Source organism: Phocoena sinus, chromosome 9 (genome assembly GCF_008692025.1).
Source record: "Phocoena sinus isolate mPhoSin1 chromosome 9, mPhoSin1.pri, whole genome shotgun sequence".
NCBI lineage: Eukaryota > Metazoa > Chordata > Mammalia > Artiodactyla > Phocoenidae > Phocoena > Phocoena sinus.
In genome coordinates this window covers 23,810,100-23,832,861 of record NC_045771.1, presented here as the reverse complement: position 1 = coordinate 23,832,861, position 22,762 = coordinate 23,810,100, and the positions used below count along the sequence as shown (strand labels likewise).

Sequence of the window (22,762 nt, the reverse complement as noted above, 5' to 3'; positions counted from 1 at the left end):
CACCAGCTCAGAATCAAAAGCTGAAGTAACTGCAGATGTACCTATAACTCAGCCATGTCTAGACCACTGAATAACAAGCCCAATCAATGAGCAGTCTCAGACTCTGCAATTAATCCCGGAAAGGACGAGACATCGGGACAAGAAAGAAAGAACCAAAGTAAGACAATGCATGCGTGCAACTTCTGAATCAGCCAACCTTGGGCAAAGGAAGGTCTGGAAATTTTCACTCTGCCTGAGAGAAACAAAGCAACCTCATCCTGGCCCTTTAAGCGCCAATTAGGACTGAGTGAGAGAAAGCACAGTTGAGCAACATCTGAGACAAAACGAAATACAAACTTACCCTGGGCATCCTCAGTCTGATGATGTGGCTACTACCATGATGGAGCAGTCCACGGAGAAGTTTTAGGAACTTTCCAAGTTGAGTGGGCGGAGTTGCCGCTTATATGACAGAATTGGCAGATGCCTGTCAGTCACTTCTCAAAAAGTGAGTGGGAGGAATATTAAGCAAAGAACTAGCTACGTGGATCAGCCAGAGGGCCTATGACTGATGATTCTGGGTGGCCAGCACTTACAGAGGCATGTTTGACCTCCTGCTTCCTCAGACGACTGAAGATTAAATACATGGTGAGAAGGGGATCTCTGGAACCTTGAGGTTCTGCACTCTGAATTTTTAGCTGGAAAACCTCTTTTCAAGGCAAAAACATAGCAAAGGACATTTGGAAGTATTTCGAAGAACGAATTCACGTGCACTAACTTTGTAACAGAGGAAGCTGCAGATCTCACTTCAAGACAGCTGAAGCAGAATCCTCGCTGCAGGCGAAGTCTAGAGCAAGGGACTGTACACCCTGGATCAAAGCAGAGTCTTCAAAACTACCAAGTCTCCCATCTACCCCCCTCCACACCCCCCCACCAGAAAAGCAAAGAAACAGCCACCACACAATCTTAAGACTCTTTATTTAAAATAAGTATCTCTGGGCTTCCCTGGTGGCGCAGTGGTTGAGAGTCCGCCTGCCGATGCAGGGGACACGGGTTCGTGCCCCGGTCCGGGAAGATCCCACATGCCGCGGAGCAGCTGGGCCCGTGAACCACGGCCTGTGAGCCTGCGCGTCCGGAGCCTGTGCTCCGCAATGGGAGAGGCCACAACAGTGAGAGGCCCGCGTACCGCAAAAAAAAAAAAAAAAAAAGTATCTCTGAGTCAGGCTGCTGTATAACCAAGCAGGAAAATCTACTGAAACTTGACAGTTTTGATCAATGGCCTTCAGTCTTGGATGTTAATGAAATGTTTGTTATTGTTGTTGCTTTTTAACCAAGCGGTCTGTAACTCCACTTTCACGTCTAATTCAGAAAACTCCATTTCATGAAACATCAGGCTCTGAAGTGAAGAAATGAGCATGATTCTCCTAGCATGAATACTCCCGAGGCAAGCGTTAAGAAGCTGCCCAGATAACCCATGGTGAGGTGGCCCAGAGGAGGACACCATACAAGCAATCTGGTTGTTGAGTAAGTGGATGATTCATCTTATTGCTTTTTTAAAGAACATTGCAGTGTGTGTACTTTTAAACTGTATTGTAAATCACACATTAATTTGTTCCACATAGGAACGCCTACACTGAGAATCATTACACTTTTTCAGGTCAACATTCTTTAAACATTATTTTAGCTTGTTTTATGTTATTAACTAGTTAATTATTATTATTGCAAATGACCTTATATTCTCTTTCTTAAAGGTATGAAGTGAGTGGATACTGGCCAAATAATTTATACACATAGGTATTTGGCTATGTTTGTATCAATTAATATAAAAACCATAAAATATACCCATTTTAAAATCGTATCTTGTAAACCTTTAGAAATAGATGTTACATAAAAAACAATTTACTCCTGTGCCTACCTTCTTTATAGGTAAGAAGACAGACCAAATTTACATTTTCTTTGTCCTTTTTCTTTAAAAGTATATATTTATTTATTACATTGCCTGCAGAATTAGATTTTCTCTTGTGTCTTTTCACTGACAAAACTGATAGGGGTTCTGGCACACTATCCAGCTCAGAAATATTCTTGAGTAATAAAGTGAAGACAATATTGAATACGAATTCACCAAAACTGCCTCTGTGATTTAGTTCAATGCAAATCCTTTATGTATGCAGATTATATAATCCAATTTGCTATTTTTCTTTTGCATCTTTAAGCTTTCTAAATAGTTTCAAAAGTAAACTATCAGACATAAGATAATTTTTTGCAAAATTATATTCACAAATAACCATATGCTGAAAGTTATGTATTAAGGAGTGACTTTTTAAATGAAAATGATACTAGTATGTGGATTTTTAAATATGCGTAAAAAACGGAGTTTTAATGGGCAAAAATTAGCAGCTTAAATAGTAATGGGATGAACAATAATTTTGAGGTTTAAGTTTTGTTTTCCTTGGGATTCTTATTATATAGTTGTATCTTAAATATAGATTTAAGAAATTTAGAAAACATAACATCATTATATGATAAAGTATATGGAGAAATGCAAAATTGTCATTGTAAATGTTCAGCAATATATATTTTTTAATTTAGTGATTCAAACATCATTTAATAAAATAAAATAAAGGCAAAAAAAAAAAGAAAAGAACTGTGCAGTAACTTCGAGCAGCTGAATGATGTTTTAAACATACTGGGCTGCTATACCTGTCAGAAGAAAAATCTGGATCTAAGAAAATCTGGCAAAGCTATCTGAAATGAACCCAATTTTTATCTATCCTAAATGTTCATATTATTTTTAAATGTTAATTTATAGATATTTGTACACTACGGGAAAAAGTGGTGAGCAGACAGCTGGCCAAGGGAAAACAGATCAGAGGCCAGGCATGCTGTGGATCTTCTATTTACACCTTTAATAAAGTGTCTGACTCCCTCACAGAGTACAGGCCATCCTAGGGTTGATGGGTTGCCAAGCTGCTGCCAGAACATTTCGAACTCCCCAAGTTGCACTGTTTCAAGGTAACTCTGGAGATACAGCCTCTGTACTTTAGTTCTCTCCAAAAGGTTTCAGTATTTTCATGGTCTCTCTTTTACCCATCTTTAAACCAATTAAGGGCATTTCTGAGCATTCACTGGTTTCCCAAGATACTGCAATGAAATAGCCATATCCCTAGGTCAGCAATGGTTCTGAAGAAAGCATCACTTATTATGGCACCAGACTGGACTGGGGAATTAAGAGCTTTGTGCTGTATTTCCAACTCTTTCTCTGGCCATGCTCACTGCTCTCTCCACCACCGACCACCTCTCTTGAGTCCTCAGGAGGAGGTGCTGGAAGAGAGGAAATGCAGGTTGGCACCACCCAGGCTAGTGTCTGTGGGCCACTGCCAACTGATTTCTAGTTAACTACCAACAGTTACCCACTCATTTGGCAAACAATTATCAGGTGTTGCTCCTGGCCAGGCCCCACGCCCTCAATTACTTTGCAAGTTTCTCCCACCCTCAAAGACTAGGTTGGAAATCATGTTTCTCTGCTCTTTCTTAATCGATTCCTGCAGTATGTAGGACTACATACCTGAATTAGAGTTAGGAATATCAAAAACATTTATGAATAACAAAGGATTCCCATATATTAGAAAGGAGAGTCTGTTATTCAAAAAGCCACAAAATATCTCATTTAGAGAAGACACTTAACAAAATATACATCTTAAAAATTCAGCAGTCAAGAATGCTTTTTATAATTGTTTCCATTTGAGCAACAGAGAATTAAAATGGATAATTATAAACACAACTTCACACAAAATATGCAGGAAGCATCACCATGTTTTTCTGAAATTCCTCTCTGTGGTCAAATAACCACACACGAGGGAGGGACCAAAGTTCAGATGTGCCCCAGTCGCAGTGCCCCAAAGTGGCAGTGCACTCAAGGAGTTTCCTTCCCTCAGTAAATGACATGGGGGAGGCGGGGAGGCTTTACCAAGAAGCACACAATCCAGCTTCTTACCCAGTCTGCTACCATCATCAACTGTCAAACCATTTGCTCCTCTTTGCAAGAGGAGCTCCTTCAGAAGGTCCCAATAACTTCTGCTTATATTGTTCGACCAGCTGGTTGAAGCGAATTTCTGTCTTATTTCCCTTAGCTTTCTTCCTAGGTACCTACAAATGAAAGGTAAGGAAACATAAGATAATCGGTTTCAGGCATTAAGTATTACCTTACCCTTAGGCCAGCCAAGGGAGAAAGTGGGTTCAGAGATCTTGTCCACCACAAGAGGGACTTCCAGACAGTGACCCCGCAAGAATCATCCATTGGTAAGAAATCAGACCAGGAGTGCCTAAGAGGAGGGCCCCACTAAAGTACCGTGTTTCAAAGGCCTCTCCCCCTTCAATTCCCAAATGTTCACACGAATCTCCTCCGAGATGAGTCAGCCCCAAGTCTGGATGGTCTTGCTTGTTGCCCTTTCCCTCACCAAGAATTACAGGGTTTCAAAGAGAGCTCTATAAGATAGTGTGATGGGTCAGAGGCTTCCCAGAGACACAGATTTCTTGAGTAGGATGAGAAGCTAATGCTCTTGTACCCTTTAAAGAAAGGAACTAGGCAAGGAAAAAAAGAAAATTTGACTTCAAATGATCAAGAATGCAGGACCACCACTTTCTATTAAGAACTAGGGCTCCGGGCTTCCCTGGTGGCGCAGTGGTTGAGAGTCCGCCTGCCGATGCAGGGGACACAGGTTCGTGCCCCAGTCCAGGAAGATCCCACATGCCGCGGAGCGGCTGGGCCCGTGAGCCATGGCCGTTGGGCCTGCGCGCCCGGAGCCTGTGCTCCGCAACGGGAGAGGCCACAACAGTGAGAGGCCCGCATAGCGCAAAAAAAAAGGAACTAGGGCTCCTTGGAAGCTAATGCCAGGGTTGACAAAGAAATAGATAAGTTGGGACATCCAGTTGTACTAGGAAGTAAGGACACTATCAAAGACAGGATCATGTCAGAAGGACTCAGGCAGGAGTCAACCTGAAGGGGCTTCTGCTGGCCTCAGATGGGACAAGAATAATGACTGCATCTGACTGAAACACATCAAGTACATAAAACCTCAGGAATTCACAATACTAAAAAAAATCGTACTGGTCATCTGAGGAGGTTGGTAGGGCAACAACTCATTACTCTGGAATGTGATAAAAGGAAAAGAACAAAATCAAGCATTTACCCTGCCTTTCCTACACAAATGATATTTCATGGGAACCAAACAGTTGACGAGGGGGGATTCTTTTTTTCTAGAATTCTTCTTTAAAAACACAAAAGCGTTGATAAAATTAGAAAATTACCATTCTGCAACTCGTATTGAAATACGGATCTAGATAGCAATCATCAGTGGGTGCTAAGACCCTTAGGTGGGAGGCTGATGGGGGACTTTACAAATGGAGGGATAAGGTAGACAATTCCTGAACGTACTGATGAATCACAGCATCACTAAAAATGGGGCAACCAGACACTACGCACCTTACGGTGCAATGCAACAGAAAGCACACAGCACCACCTATGAAATACTCTCGCCAAGAAAACTGAACTTGAATCTAATCTAGCCTCTAGATCTAACAATCAGTTTGTAGGCAACATGGGGTATTAGAGGAACAAGTTAAATGACAGCACAAGGAAGAAAGCAACTAAATTCAAAATGTAATACATTCTAAGGCTAAGGACCTGGGTTATCCAACAAATTAACTGCATGGAAAAAAGCAGGGGTGGATGTAAGGAAGACTGGATATTATAGGGGGAAAAAAAGATTTAAGAGATTTAAAAATGAAGTATAAGGAATTCCCTGGCGGTCCAGTGGTTAGGACTCTGCGCTTTCACTGCCGTGGCCCAGGTTCAATACCTGGTCAGGGAACTAAGATCCCACAAGCTGCAGGGCATGGCCAAAAAAAAATTCCGAGTATAACATGTGGACTTTGTTTGGAACCTGATTCATACTAACCAACTTAAAAAATGTATTTTTGAGGCAACTGGGAACGTTTTAATATGGATTACATATTAGCTATTAAGAGCTTCTTATTAACATCATTAGATGTGATGATGGCATAATATGTGTTGGGGTATATGTGTGTTTAAGGCCTGATCAGCTCGAGATGAATTCTGAGATATTTTTCTGAGCAATATACCTCATTTCCACATGAGGCACATTTACAAGTGAAGTAGAATTCACTTTAATATATTCATAGGGTGGGGTGGGGTGGGGGGTAGGTAAAACAAGATAATTGTTGAAGCAGAGTAACCAATACATGAGGTTCGTTTTATTATTCTCCCCACTTTTAGGACCATGTACCTCCACATCCTCTAAAAAGCTGCAATCCTGTACATAAGTGCAGTCTAGAAGCCCTTTCCTTTTTTTTTTTTTTTTTTTTGCGGTACGCGGGCCTCTCACTGTTGTGGCCTCTCCCGCTGCGGAGCACAGGCTCCGGACGTGCAGGCTCAGTGGCTATGGCTCACGGGCCCAGCCGCTCCGCGGCATGTGGGATCTTCCTGGACCGGGGCACGAACCCGAGTCCCCTGCATCGGCAGGCAGACTCTCAACCACTGCGTCACCAGGGAAGCCCCGAAGCCCTTTCCCTTTGCACAACTAATCACGGCACAAGCGGCTGCTGACCCCAGCAGAGCTGTGCCATGCCAAAGCCTCATGGCCTACAGAACTTACCTGCTTGGAAGATAATTTCTGCTTCTCTTGCTTCCAGTGGTTTATCTGGGGGTTTGGCTTCTTGGGAGGGAGAGGCTTCATTTTGCCTTTGTCCCGTAACCTGAAACAATATGGTCAAGTGTCACCCTGAGTTCCTCCTCTAATTGGGACGCCTGAGATTTTTCTCAGCCCAAAAGATAAAATGCCTTTTCTTACGCTGGCTCTTTCTAAGCCCATGAGAAATCATGCTAAAAAGGGATACTGCAACAGAATGTCCTATGGCTCAACATCTGTATACTTCTCTTTTTGTTTTAGCTTAAAACCTCAAGGAAATCTCAAAAACCTTCATATACCTAACAAAAATTTGGTCCAGATCAACTTCTGTTGACAGCACTAATCTGTTGTCCCAAACAGAAACCTCAGGTAGATGGGCCCCAGCTGACAGAGACCACCACCAGGACAGGAGGAAGCTCTTCAGAAGAGAAAAATCAGGAAAGCCCGCACTGGAAGGCTCCTCCGAGGCCCCCTCTGCCAGTCCTGTTCCGGCCTCCATTTGGTCCAAGAGTGACTCTGCTGGTGTAGAGATACTTCATGCGGGACTGGAGCACACCAAGCATCCCTTTCATCCAAACAAAGAGGAAAAAGGGCGAAGCAAGACAAACCCTCTGAGCCGCCATCCTGCATCTCACCTAATTTTGGGGCCTCGGTGTGAGGGGAGCACCAGGACCTTTCTTCGCTTCTTCCCATCAGACAGCTCCACGTGCTCCACTTCGGCCTTGGTCTGGAACCCTGTCCACGAGACAGATCCTGCCTTCTCCTTCTGCTCCATGGGTGCCTTGCTTTGTTGATGCATGTGGTTCTGAGCTGTTTTCTGTTGCTGTTTTTTCCCAAGCTCTGGTTGTTCTTGCTGGGGCTGCTCACCAGTTGCCGACATGGATTTCACTTTTTGCTGTATAAGACAAGGGAATGCCATTTAGTTACTGGGTGAGGTTTATTTGCTGGAAATATTCAGAAGAGGAATGAGCTGGTGAGAGAAGGGGAATTCTTCCCCCAAATAGTTAGAGACTATAGGAAAGTGAATGCAAGTAGTTCACAGGCCCTGAAATAGTAACAGATGGTTACTGGGTGGGGGACACAAAACAACCATTTCCCTTTCCACATGCAGAAATAGGGGAAAAGTACAGGTATGTCCCAAACGCAAAAGCCAGTAGAAAATAGGCCAGTAGCATGGGACAATTACCAAAGGTGTAACAAATGTATAATGGGAATGAGAAGAAAGAAGAGAAATATTTGAAGTAATAAGAGCTAAGGATTTCCAAACTTAAGGACAGACACTAAACCACAGATCCAGGCCAAAAACCAAACAGGATATTAAAAAAAAAGAAAAAAGTACACCTAGGCATATCATATCAAACAGCAGAAAATCAAAGAGAAAACCTTGAAAGAAGCCAGAGGTAGGGAAAATACATTACCTACAGAGGAACAAAGTTAAGATTACACTGGATTTCCCTTCAGAAACCATATAAGCAAGAAGAGAATAGAAGGAAATATTTAAAGTTTGGGGGAAAAAAATCACCAACTTAGAATGCTTTACCCGTGTAATTATCCTTCAAAAGTGAAGGAAAAACAAAAACTTTCTCAGACAAACAAAAATTAAAGAAATCTGGGAATTCCCTGGCAGTCCATGGTTAGGACTCAGTGCTCTCACTGCCGGGGGCCCGGGTTCGAGCCCTCACTGGGGAACTAGGATCCCACAATACGCACAGTGAGGCCAAGAAAAAAAACTTTAAAGAAATTTATCACTGGTAGACATGCCTTGCAAGAAATACTACATGAATGTATTAAGGGAGAAGAAATGACACGTCAGAAACTTGAATCCATATAGAGAAAGGAAAAACATTAGAGAAAAGATAACTGAAATGAAGATAAGGAAAAGATGACATGAGAAGGAAGACAAAGTATGTTACAGATTTATTTTGCACTGAAGTGGGGGAAGAAAAAGAAGATTCATGTGAAATTAATGTAGTAATAATAATGTTATTTTGTCCTTTTCACCTCAGAAATCTAGACAGGCACACTGACACAACAAAGATCTATTATATGCCTCTTATGTGCCAGTCTCTTAAGTGGTAAGGGTACAAATGGACAGAATGAAGTGTCTACCTTTTAGCACTCACAGTCCAGTGGAGAAAAGAGACATTCACAAAGTAAAAAACTAAAAAAAAGTTTAAGGAACTTCATGAAGTACAAGTAATAACGTCTTATCTCTTGAGAGAGGTGGGGAAATGCTACTTGTGGAATATGAGTATGGAAACTGAGTAGAAGTATCCTTGAGTCAGGGGAGAGGAACACTTTTACACAGAGAGATCAGTATGTACATTAAGTGTAGGCAACAAATAAGGCCACCTGAATTTTTTTTTTAAGCCAGTAGCTACAGAATCACCTCCGACTTAGGCAGTAAATAATTCTATAACTACAATAATAAAGCTGCCTTGAATAATAACCAGAACTCAGGTTTTTCCAACCCAGGGCCATTGTATTAACCACTGATACTGCTCCTCTAAAAGTCACGCTCAGGGCTTCCCTGGCGGAGCAGTGGTTAAGAATCCACCTGCCAATGCAGGGGACACGGGTTTGAGCCCTGATCTGGGAAGATCCCACATGTCGCGGACGAACTAAGCCCGTGCGCCACAATTACTGAGCCTGCACTCTAGAGCCCGCGAGCCACAACCACTGAGACCACACGCCACAACTACTGAAGCCCGCGCACCTAGAGCCTGTGCTCCGCAACATAAGAAGCCACCGCAATGAGAAGACCGCGCACTGCAACAAAGAGTAGCCCCTGCCCGGCGCAACTAGAGAAAGCCCATGTGCAGCAACGAAGACCCAACGCAGCAAAAATAAATAAATAAATAAAAGTCATGCTCGTGATATACACCATAAAGACACCAAAGCACTGCAAATGTTTGGTATATACGCAAGTTAAGGTATAATATCAATGAGATCTGTAAGAGTTATGGTGTCAAGAATAACCTGGCCTTCTATGTCCTGCGGCAGGATGGGTAAGAGAGTGAGCAATGACTGTGTGCTGACTGTGTAGAATGCGAGACAACTTACACGCACTACCTCATTTAATCCTCATCAACCATGTAACACAGATGATGTTAATCCTATTTTTACAAACTAGAAACTGAAGCTGAGAGAGGTAATAACTTGCCAAGAAACTCAGAAAGGGGCAGAGCCTGCGTTTGAACATGAATATTCTTGTTCCCAAAGTCCCTGTTCTTTCCTCTCCACTACACTAGATTAAAAACAGTACTAAAACTATCAGGCATCACACTTCTGCAGCCATCTAAGAAGAAAACAGAATTATGGAAGAGAGTGCTGAAACCTACAGGTAATGTAAAACTTAACCTTGGCTATTAACTTTGACACGTACCATCACCAAACACTGCAGTACAAGCACTGCTGATTGGTAATAACATCAGCCCGATTCTCCTCTCTCCTTCCTCCCCGTTCTGTGGAGCTATCACAAGCCAGGCCAGCAGAGGAGAGATGGCCTGCAGAGTTCTAGGAAACTAAGAGTAAAGGGTAATAAAGAACCTAATGAGGAAGAGACCTACTTTAAGGGAGCAGAACCACAAACTGCACAAAACAGTTTAAATATGGCCCTAAAAAAAATATTGTTTTAACTGAACTGTATACTTAAAAATAGTAAAGTTTATGTGTATACTACTACAATTTAAAAAACAAAGACAGGGGCTTCCCTGGTGGCGCAGTGGTTGAGAATCTGCCTGCCAATGAAGGGGACACGGGTTCGAGCCCTGGTCTGGGAAGATCCCACATGCCGCAGAGCAACTAGGCCTGTGAGCCACAACTACTGAACCTGTGCGTCTGGAGCCTGTGCTCCGCAACAAGAGAGGCCGCAACAGTGAGAGGCCCGCGCACCGCGATGAAGAGTGGCCCCCACTCGCCGCAACTAGAGAAAGCCCCAGCACAAAAATGAAGACCCAACACAGCCAAAAATAAATTAATAAAAATTAAAAACAAACAAACAAACAAAAAAAAAAACAGAGACAGAAAAAACATTTCAGTTCTGTACCAGGCTGCGCTGGATCCTCAGTTCCTTTATTTTAAGTTTCCTTCGATCTTCCAAAGAGAACTCCACTATTGGTCTCTGTGGCAGAAGGGGACAGAAAGTCATTCATTAGATTTCTTAATCTCTGCGTGCAATGAGCTGAGATATCGTCCCACCACTACCCTCTTTCTTGCAAGTCAGAGGATGCTACTCACTTCACTCTACTTAAATGCAAGGGGCCAGTTCTGCAAGCAGTCTATCCAGTTTAGTGCTCCTTCTAATCATCTTATCACCTGAATCACTGATCACTCCTCCAACGCCTTGCCACTCTTACCCACCATGCAAACGTCAGAGGGTTTTCCGCAAATGGCCCTCAGAGGAACGTGTTCCCCCCACAGGATGAGGCTCACCTTCTGAGGTCCAAAGACTTCTGGATTGTTGTTGATGTGGCGCAGGGCCGCCAGGGCATGCTCGTGCTCCTGGAACTCTGCAAAGGCGTAGCCCAAGGACTGACCGTGAATTTTCCCATGAGCTCCTTTAAGGCCTCGCATTACCCGACACTACAAGTAGAACAAGAAAAAGAATCAGTAATTAGAGGATAAAGATCCTTAACAGCTTCAACAAGAAATCAGGTCATTGGAACAGTTTTCATATATATCACCATCACAAGAGTTTTACTGGAATAGCACTTACGAATGTCTGTTTTATTAGAATACACCTACGGAGAGCACAAAATGAGTTAAACAGATATTTTCTTGCTTTCTAAGAGCTTACAGACATCAACACAGACCTACAAGTAAGCATGTAAATAAAATAAACTTCCCAAGGAAAAATTATAATAGCTAACTGTTGACACGACAATACACACAAGCTGAGAGGTACGTGGTACTTGAGGTTGTATAAGTTAGCACTGAGGCTAAAAAGCCATCTGTGGATCTCCTCACTGAAGAAACCACTCAGAAAGGAAATTACTGAAGAAGGGAAGGATAAGGGCCTGATGGCTTTAGATAAGAAAGACAATTCAGGTATGGGGAAAATCCTGCCCAACATATAGCCTCAGAAATACAGGAAGGAGCTTCAGCTGTCTTTGCTCAGAGCTCAGACCCTCTCTGGCATGATTTTTCCCTAAATCCTTAAGCTGTAATAGGCATCCCGGGGCACCAAGGAACAGTAGGATATTTGGGGAAAACTGATAGTTTACGTGCTTTTACTGCTGGAAGCTGTAGTTATCACGTAACAGAGAAGTCTAGGCATTGGGTACACATGGATGCTGCATTTGGTGTGCGTCCGGTATCTACTCTGTGCCTAGAACTGTGCCATGTACTGTAGGATAATCAAGAAAAGCATAAAATGAGGCTCCTATCCTCAAGAGGCTTACTATCTTACTGAGACACGATATTTACACATATGAAAGAATTAAAAATTCAATATAATGCAAATATTGTAAAACACACATACATTTCTCTAAATGATGGCAGGTGTTAAATGTGCAGACTCTTACTAAGCATTGTGGACGTTAATGAGAAATTACACAACTCACCCTTATGCCAGTAACAGTTGAACAGTTACCAAGTTTTACCAAGAGTGGTGTCAGCTACGTGCTGACATGTTCACATTCTCTCCTGGAATTCCCTGAATACCAATACCTTACATTTTGAAGAGGATTTCCAGGAGTAGGAAAATAGTTTATGGTGATGAATCAGAGCAAAGCAGATTCATAATATTGGCTAGGTTACTTATTCAATAAACACTGATCAAGAGATGACTATGTGCCAGGTATTATGCCAAGAACTGGGAACAATGAGATAACGCCTGCTCTCTAAGGGCTCAGCCTGGTGGGGAGGAATGACTGGCAGACCATCACAGGACATGTAGTAGTCAGTACTATGACACAGGTACACAGGGGTGTTGTGGGAGCAGAGGAGAGGTCTCTGTACACACACAGAGCCTAACCAAGTCTTGGTGTGAACCCAGAGTCTGTCTAACACAACTGCTGAAGACCCGGGTGGCTCTCTATGCTCACCACAGGGCACTGAGGACTCTTACTACAGGGTAAGAGCCTACATGGCTCTTACTAAATGGTAGCGAAATGCCCTTCTAAAGAGCAAAGCACACAGATTATTTTCTCAGCAAGAAAATTAACCTTACAGCACCTGGTATAATGCTGAGAACACAGCAGGTATTCAATAAATGCTTGCTAAATTAATTCATGAGGGCAGAGACTTCCTCACATTCTGCTGCAATTTGGTCAGATGTGAAAGGTAGTTCTTAGAAGAGGTTAAAAAAAAATTTTTCAACCCCATAAAACCACAAAAATCGCCAAACTCAGCCTTGTCTGCTGACTGTGTCCAAAAGAAAATCTGTCAATCTGCCAGCACCACAGCCTGAACGAAATACTCGATCTGACCCAGGATGAGTACCTGAGTTCTGAGTGGGCAGGGCCAACTCTCACCTCCTTGATGCGCACCCCCTTCTCCCCTCTAGTGGCATTCAGCAGCAGCTTTCTGAGCTGTTTGTCATCCACGGCCTTTGGGAGATTGTGCAGGCACAGCCTGGTCCGGGAGACAAAGATATTCTGGTCCTTGAGTTTCTGATGCTTCAGCAGCTCAAACTGAAAGAACAATAAATTGTTAACAATACAATCCACCCTTTAAAAATACAGGCTCATAATTCTCCAACAGGAAAGAATCATGATGCCTATCCAATAACCACACATCTAGAAGAAAGGAGGGAAACCACCCACGCTGCAGCCTTACGATACTCAGCACAAGGAAAGAAAGGGTCAAGGAAGCAAGATGATGGTGGAGAGGTGATAAGATCATGGACTCTGGAGTCAGACTGAATTAGAAATCCATCTCTAACTGGAGAAGCTACATAAAATTATTTAAGCCTCAATAATTTCACCTACAGAGTAGAACTGTAGATCAAAATATAAGACCAATCTTTCAGTACTGATGTGAGGCTGCAATGAGGTAATACACATAAAATCCCAAGCTCAAACCCGGCCCAGAGCAAATAAAAAATAATACTGTAGTTAACATCTATGCCAAGCCCTTATCTACCCATCAACTCAAACTAATTACTTAGTCCTTCCTAAAGGAAATGGAATTTATTTAAGAATTCTTGATAGAATACTGTCTCGTCTCAACTCTGCCACCTTGAGGCAAAGAAACGTCTCAACTCTGCCACCTTGAGGCAAAGAAACGTCTCAACTCTGCCACCTTGAGGCAAAGAAACGTCTCAATTCTGCCACCTTGAGGCAAAGAAACGTCAATGGCCATAGAAACAAACTGCGTCTAGAGCCTCAACTATGCTACACAAAGCACTGGTCCCAGGGCAACCTGTCTCTAAAGTGAAAGGATGACATTCTTCTCCTGATTTGTTTGTTAAAATTAGCTCAGTAGAAGAAAGTTTGAAATTAAATTTTTTCTTTTATCAAGTCTCATCCCTGCTGCTTCTTGTTTGGTAAAGGTACTAACAAATCACAAAATAAACAAATACCCTGGAAATGAATATAAAAAGGGCTATTTGAAGAGGTTATCATGCGTAAATTGAACAGTCTAATTTTTCTCCTAGGAAAAACTGTGCCTGCTGTGAATTACACTGTGTATAATCTAGTGAGCTTTTGGCTAGAAAAATTTACTCTAAGGGAGAATTAAATGTGTCACTATCACATTGTGATCAGAAAAGGGCATACAATGCCCCCCAAATAACCATGATTTCCAGATGTTCACTACCAAAAAAAGTTGAGGACACTAGTCCAGAAACTGTACAGAGAAAAGACATGCTGCCTCTTGCTGTCACTATATTCTCATCTCTGTCCGTCCTCTTCTGCACTTTCAGGTTCCATAGTTAATTCTGTTAATGATCATGCATCTTTACCATTCTAGGCTGGCTTAGCTTTTTGAAAGTAAGCTATATGGGCAAAAGTAAAAATTACCGGAACAAATATTGCCGAGCAGCAAAGGAACTCAATAGCATCAGTTATCAGTGGAAATCCCATAACATAGTTTTCCTACTGGAGACACCACCCTCCCCCATCAAAACAGACATCTTAACTCTCCCTTCCAAGACCCACATCTACACCTCCTTCCCTACTAACTCTAGCCACACTGACCTTCCTTTCTTATGTTATTCTGCATTTATACCGACACCTAATTATATACAGCCCAAGCCTCTAGGGATCTACTCCATGACCCAGAAGCAAACTATGTGGCAAACGTTTACTGCTGAGCATTAGGAAAACAAAGAATAAGACCCAGTTCCTATAATGGCATATAATGCTGACATGATATTATGTATAATGCTGGGTTAGTTGCTGTTTCACCTGTGTGCTTGTTTTCTAACAACAGTGTAAGCAGCACCTGTGACCGATACTTGCTTGGCTCTGAGGAGCATCTCCAGCATTCAATTATTATTATTTATGGATTTTATTAAGTCATGCAGAACATGAAGACTGGTGCCTAATCTACTCACTCGTTCTCTTTTGGCCATATCAGCAGCACTCACACCCTCTGCAGCCTTCGTCCCAGCACGAATCACTGCAGAAAGAGGGAAAAAGGCCAAGACATCAGCAAGGGAATTTTCACTGAGCAATAAGAGGAATGTGATTTGAATGATGCAAGCTCTCTGTACAGGGCCCAGAGGACTATGCTGGCCAGGACATAGTGGCATCTGGGTAGGTCCAGAAATAGGCTACAGGGCTAAGTTCTTGTCTATGAGCTGCTCTCAAGGACTAAAACTCTGAACATTTTGTGATTTTGTTCCTCTCCTTCCTTTCCCTCAAAGAGTTTCATGTACATGCCCAAAGTCAGATGGAAAGGCCTAGAGGAAATTCTGGAAATAAGTACATTTTAGGCATCTAGAATGCAAAAATGCTCTACCTATAACCTGTCCTTGGAATTTCAATGCGCATGTATTTGGGAGCCATTACTAAGCAGTGAGATAAGCCAACCTAGAAAACAGCTACATCATAACACAGGGCCTAGTCTCAAAGGCTAATGGTCTCCCATTTGCTAGTCCAGGCTGTGCAGCTGTGCAGCAGGTGGCAATACTGTGTGACCTAGAGGAAAGGATTCTCTTTTGTCTTAATTAAAACTAATTCCTGATTATCTTTCTCACATTAAGGGAAAGGTACTCAGTGCATATTTAAAATCCATGAGTAATCCAAAAGAGTAATTTTCGTCATAATTTTCAACTTCTTCAGAAAACCTATCAGGAATGATGACAAAAGGCAAAGGTAATTTGAGTTTTTCCTCCCTCTTTGCCCTGCTAATCCTCGGACGAAAAGGTCTAAAGGCAAGCAGGCAGAAAGGAGAACGGGACTCGTTAATCCATGAACTGGGTGAAGCCTTCCTAACAGAAAGCCACATCTACTAAAGTGGATTAACAATATATCACTGTTAAAGAGGACACAGGGTTTTTAATTTGAAACATGCCCCAAACATACTATTGCCAGGTCACTGTCACAGCAAGGGGCCAGCTACTCAGAAGCCTGGTTCCCATCTCCCTGCCACCACTCACAGCCTTCTCGGGCCAGATAGAGGTTCCGGGTCCCAGTCGGCTTCTTCACCTTCTTTGTCCGGAGCTTTGCAGCCTCATCACGGGTCACTGCCAAGTCAACCTTAAGCTGCCGGCCATCCAGTTTAAGCCCACCACTCTGTAACAGATTGCAACCTCTTAAAATTCATGACGAGTAGAAACTAAGCACCTGACAAGGAACACCAAGGAAAGGGAAAACAGCAAACCCCAATTATACTGTGGAACCCAACCCCCAGGATGTTTTAGCCCAGCTGGTTGCAAGTAGATCACTGAGCCTAACAGTATTTAGCACAGCTGTGCAAAGGCCACCACATGTTCGTTTGTTTTAAGGGAGCTGATTAGTCCCAAAGTAGGCCCAAATTGAGGAAAATGATCTGTAAACTGGCAAAATTTTAGTATTCTAAAGAAAGCTAATGAAATGGTAGTATTAACTCTACTCAGGAGAATTTAAGAGACAATGGCAATACAGAGTAATTTATCTCAAAACAATTTATACTTGGTTATAGAAATCACAGAAAAATTCTCAATCACCCACACTTTCTCTCTCAAACATTTACTCCACTTCACAGATGGCCTTAATCCCTTCTTGTCCCAGTGTTTCATGTCATCAGCCTAGGATAAAGACTGACATACAGAGAGTGAACCGTAAATAGATTACTATACCTGTTTCCTCACCTGTAAAATAAGAATGATTGTACTTACCTTATACACACCTACAGGGCTGATGTGAGGATTAAGTAAAGTGATGCACGTAAAGCTCAGTGCCTAACACACACTACGTGCTCAACAAGTGTTCGCTTTATTATTATTATACCATGGACAATAATAATAATGCGGCTTTGTGCTAACATCAGATGTTGCCCCTGGGAGCCACTACTGCCAAGTTACAGAGTAAAGGAAATGTCTTCCTTACCTCGGTCTCTGGAGAAGCAGCTTCAAGGCATTTCTGAGCCGCTTCTTGAGTCATGAACTGGGCAAATGCACAACCTGCACAGAGAGAAAAAACTAAGTAGATCCCAAACACCCATGGCCCACCAGGAATCCAAAGACAACACTACAAATGGTGGCAGCCTGACACAAAGTGGAGGGGTAGTAGCATCCTTTTGTTTAGTACTATGAGACTTAACTAAGAAGCACTGTGTCAGGCACTGGAGGTTCAAAGACAGGTAAGATAGCACACTTGCTCACAATGAACTTTTATTATTACTTCCTTCATCTTTTCTAAGGCTTCTTAGAAACTTTAGTCTCACCATTCTACTCCTTAATAAGAAATATCCACAAGAAATCTAGAGAAATTCCAGCCTAACATTTAATTCAGTATCACTCTCTGTGTGCCTATCAGAGGACTAAAAAAATGAGGCAGCAACCACTTAAGCCTGAAATTAAATTACAGATCTCACTGTCATCACAGTCACTGGGAGGCATTATATAAGGACAGATCTAGCTCTTGGAGTAAAAGTCCCTGGCCTCTATCCCATGAACATAGTGGTGAATCAGAAAGCCGTGAGCTCAACTCTTTTTTGTTTTGTTTTGTTTTCATGAATTCAACTCGACTCATGCTTTAGAATTTCCACACCTTTCACTGGTTAGAGGCAGGGCCAATCAACCCATCCTAATTTTCTGCTCTTGATAAAAAGCAGCTTATGTAAGAAAAAAAAGTTCACCTTACAGTAAACTCAAAAAAACCAATTAAGTTCCATAATATTTTGTTAGTATTCCTTTAAACTTTAATTATTCCCTCATATATGAAAATAATGCCATATTTCCTGGAGCTACTGGAGCACTGATCTTCTGCCCCTCTAAGAATGAATGACAGCAGACCAACTGAAAGGACACCTGTGGCAGGCCAACCCAAGGGTCGCCATCTAGTGAGGTCTTCCCTGCTTCCTCCAGGCAGAGCCAAGTGCCCCCCACCAACCCCCGCCGGTCCTCCACTCTCATCTCTATTACAGCACTGGTCAGGTGGCATCTTCCCCAAAAGACTTGAATGTCTCTGGAAGAGGGGCCATGTTTCTTGGCTATTTCTACATTTGTAGCACCTACCATAATGTTCAGCATTAGTAGATACTCAATAGGAAGAAACAAGTAATAAAGAAAGAAATATGGGGGGGAAAATGTTTCTAACAGGCAGATTAGCCTGTTTGTCCAATATGAAGAAAATGGGATGAGTTCTTCTCTCTGAATGGGTAAGAATTTTACCATTGGAATTTCCAGGGTAACTACTGGGTTAAATCCTACCACCTTCCTAAAAGTCTTCAGACAATACTTAGCCCTTCCAGGCAGTGAAATGGCATGCTGACAGGGATGAGGTATAGGAGGAGGTTGTGTGAGGAGGCAGAAAAAGTGCCAGAAAATTTTAATATGAGCTCAGGAAAGACAATGCATTATGAAAAAAAAAATAACAGAAACTATGCCTATTAAGACCATTAACTCTCAGCTAACATTAACAGACCAAGAAAGAGACTGAGCAAGTCAACTATAGACTCCATTCTGAAAATGTCAACCCAATACACTACTGCACCCTGAAAGAGACAAAAGAGATCATCAAAGTCAAGCAATATCCTACAGTACTTGTAACATTTTATGCAATCCTAGTTGCCCATTTTCAGAAAAATATACTAGAAATGGAGAAGGTCCAAGAAGCATAATTGAATATCAGAGCTGAACGCACGTTAAGTGATTAGTTGAACCCACTCGTTTTACAGATAAGAAACTGAAGCCCACAGTGGTTAAATGATTGCCAAAAATCACCCAGCCGGTCTATGGTTTAGCTGGGATTAGATCCTAATCTCCAGGAAGCAGTTCAGTTTTCTTTCCATTATACTACCTCATCTACATCTTTCATAGCTGAGTAAAAACCAGAAATGATCAAGTTTCATCAAACTGGAAAATAAGAAGGTTCAGAATGGAGGCAATTAATCCATAGATAGGCTCCAGAGAGCCCCAAAACACTCAGAAATGGCATTTTTCTGAGGACAGGGTTCAGAGTTTTTGCTAGATCTCAAAGGAATCAAGAACCAGAATGAATTAAGAATTCACTGCTTTAGTAGAACGACTGCAGTTGATAAAATCAAAGATTATGAACGGGTTGAAAAGGTGCTTACCTAACAACAGTATATTAGAATGAGGAGTGGTCAACCTTTAAGCTCAAAAGAAATAGCTTTAGGGGGGGAAAAAAAGAAAACTAAGGCAGCACTCCTGCTACATAGTTTTCCTTCTGACTGTTGCCACTGCAACAAAGTTTCTGTCAGCTTCCATCTCTAACAAAAGCAACTGAAAAATATCCCAGCAATTTCAAGCAATGTGGAATGATTAATACCCATGAGATGCTATCACATCTGAAATTCAAAGAACAACAAATGAAATTCATTACCCTAAAGTAAATAAGCAAGAGCTTAAAAAGCTGAGACAAAATTATGGCCAGCAGCACCATTACAGATGCTGAGTTTGACAACATGGAAGACAACCTGAGAATGTCCTTGGTGCTTCTATGGATCACAGAAACCTGGATAATGGTGGACCCCTCAGGGTGGCACACACTATGCTCTCACGTAACCTAGTCAGTGCCCATGGCAGCGGTCTCAACCCTTTTGGGCCTGACCAGCTGACAGCAAATACCTTTAGAATGCTCTGTGTCTGGATGCAAGACAATGCGGACATATTTAAGATCTCCAAACTGCTGGAGGAGCTCTCCAAGGTCTTCTTCCTCTGAGTCGAAGGACAGGTTTCTATGGAGGACAATCAGGTCACAAGAAAGGTCAATTACAAAAGTGAGATCCTACGTTCCAGTACAAGGTGAGTGAGTTAGACATCAACTGGAGTGGTTCCCTTGCTCATAACCACCCTTCCCAGGGACAGCACAAGGGGATGGCTCCCACTAGCCAGGCCTCCAGTGTATGACTCTGCCTATAGGCTGTAACCGACTGACCTTCCTGTTAATCAAATTCTCCTTCCCAGGAATATAAAACTTGAACAGACATATACAAAGACCAGAAGTTGTAGATACAGATTCACTTCAAAACAGCAGTGTCCCACTTGAGGGGAACTTATGGGGAGCTGAAAATGTTCTGTATCTTGATCAGAGTGATGGTTACACGGATATACATATATCTATGTATAAAGGTATATGTATATAGATGGTTATATACATGAAAAATGTCACTGGTTGTACACTTACATTAAACACACTTTACAGAATACATGTTATACCTTAACGAGGGATAGAAAAAAGGATGGGTGTCTTCAGAGAAAAGACCACATAGCCTTCTGCAGCCAGGGTCCCAGAACCACCCTGATCTTCATCCCCTTCTTGAGGTCTGCTCTTTGACAACTTTTATTCCGTGAGCCACCCTAATGTTCATCCAACATACCAGCCTTTTCACTTAAACTGGCCAAACTTAGTTTCCCTTACTACAACCAAAAGACTCACAGACAGCTAATGAAAAGTCAAATGTCTCTCAATGTCTCCTCTGTACTCCTATGAAATCCAGGTTTCAGTTAAAATTTTACAGAAGTCAGAAAATCCTTCAAAATAATAACTCAAAACCAAACATGGTAAAGTTTACTAGCTAAGTGCAAAAAAAAAAAAAACAAACTACTATTTCTCTCGATGGGATTAGAAAATGTTGGAAGGAGATTTTGTTCTACTAAATTTCAACACAGTGTAAAGATTCCTCTTTTCCCAGCTATGCACAGCCTTTCAGGGGTAAGAAAAACAGTCCCAAATAAATATCTACAATTTTACTTCTCTTATGCTAGTTAACAACCCCATAAACAGCTCTATCTTATGGAATAACCAAGATAAAAAAGATGTTCTGAAATAAGACATATCCTAGCTACATTATTTCTTCTAATTTGCCTCATCGTGGACATAGTTTTCTCTCTTCCATCCTTTACTTTCCTAAGTAAAGTTCTTTTTTAATTAAAAGATGTATAAGGAATGGTATCCTTGGTATTGAGGTCTCAGGCTTCTAAGTGTGGCATTCCTTCTTTTCTGTTACACAGAATCCTCTACAAATACAAAATTATATGGAAATTACAAATAACACAGTAAAAAGAAACATGGAAAGACATGCTATAAAGAAAGAAAATGGGACATTTATACACTAATATGTATAAAATGGATAACTAATAAGAACCTGCTATATAAAAAAATTAAATTGAAAAATTAAAAAAAGAAAGAAAGAAAGAAAATGGGCTACAGCACAGCATGTATAGGCTAAAATCATCTTTGTAAATATTTATGATGTTATGAACATGTGTGTGGGTGTTCCCCAAGCAGTGATTAAGGTTAACTTTTTGCTTATTCATTTCCTATATTTCCCACAATAAACATAAATTATTTGTATAATGAAAACAATCTTAAAAGACTATACAAGAGAATAAAATAGACATCTTTAAAATAAGACCCAAATGGCCCTAGCACAATGGTACTTAAGAAAGGATGAGAAGGCATGCTTGAGGTATGCCGAAGATATCCCAACCTCCTGAAAACACCAACCTACTGCAGTCAGTAGGACTAAAACAGCAATGGCAACATGATACAACACCTATCTCCCTCCCTCAGTTTTCCAGGAAACAGATGGGATGCCTCACTATACTCTGGACATGACTGTAGAAGATAAGTTAGGCATGAAGAGAGAATTCGTTTGGGATAAGTGGTATCACCCCTCCCCAGCACTCACCCTAAAACAAAGGCCAGAAGCAAGATGGTTCTAATAGTTGAAAAACTGATTTGTTCCAAATGATCCCACCCCAATTACAAAGAATGAAATCTAAATGAGGACAAGATATAAAGACCCCTGCTATTTATCTTCTGTGCGTAGTTCTGATTCTCCTACACATTTCTCATTGTGTGCTATGTTCCTAGGCAGATGTGCTAATGGTCCTCGATGCATCTAACTTTTTGGCCTAGCTAACAGAATTAGTGCAAAAAGAAGACGACGAAGAAAGGAAAGAAGGGAGGGAGGAAGAAGGGAAGAAAAGAAACCTATGAAGGCAACACAAACAGCAGTTTTCAAGATAGAAAGTCATACCTGATAAAGACAGTTTTCCCTTCATTCACATCAGAGGGTAATTTCCTCTTCTTCTTCTTCTTTTTCAAGACTTGTATATCCAAAGTAAAAAGAAAAAGAACAAACTGAAAAAGACTAGTACAAGCCTTACAACAAAGGCTTTTAAATATATAAAGATCTTACATAAATTAAGAACTCCAATTAAAAATGAACAAAGGATATGCAACTAAAATATACGAAGATGCTCAAACGCACTCATAATTAAAGAAAAACACAGCACAAGAAATGAGATACTATTTATCACCAACAGATTGGCAAACAACAAAAAAGACAGATGAAATCCATTGTGGTAAGGGTGTGGGGAAAAAGAGAGATTCCCATATACTGTTGTGACAGTGTAAACTTTCTGGAAATACAAAATGTAAACATTTGAGGAGAAAAAAATATATATCTACATTCGCATACACAAATATACATTATATTCTACGTAAGTTACATTA

At 41.5% G+C, this 22,762-nt stretch overlaps 1 protein-coding gene across 3 annotated transcripts in view; it reads right to left on the bottom strand.

Moving 5' to 3' along the window:
• Positions 1-2,538: 2,538 nt before the first annotated feature.
• RBM28 (RNA binding motif protein 28) overlaps positions 2,539-22,762 on the bottom strand; it is a 30,955-nt gene continuing 10,731 nt past the window's right edge. For 2 of the 3 annotated variants that reach the window (XM_032643596.1, XM_032643598.1), the window contains 11 exons: positions 22,284-22,353; positions 19,867-19,976; positions 17,162-17,235; positions 16,231-16,366; positions 15,184-15,248; positions 13,160-13,318; positions 11,118-11,267; positions 10,732-10,806; positions 7,319-7,578; positions 6,651-6,750; positions 2,539-4,122 (listed from right to left, as the gene is read on the bottom strand). In XM_032643596.1, the coding sequence (XP_032499487.1) occupies positions 3,988-4,122; positions 6,651-6,750; positions 7,319-7,578; positions 10,732-10,806; positions 11,118-11,267; positions 13,160-13,318; positions 15,184-15,248; positions 16,231-16,366; positions 17,162-17,235; positions 19,867-19,976; positions 22,284-22,353 (1,334 nt within the window). In that variant the 3' untranslated portion in view covers positions 2,539-3,987. The remainder of the gene's footprint in view (positions 4,123-6,650; positions 6,751-7,318; positions 7,579-10,731; positions 10,807-11,117; positions 11,268-13,159; positions 13,319-15,183; positions 15,249-16,230; positions 16,367-17,161; positions 17,236-19,866; positions 19,977-22,283; positions 22,354-22,762) is intronic. The other variant, XM_032643597.1, reaches the window with a different exon arrangement.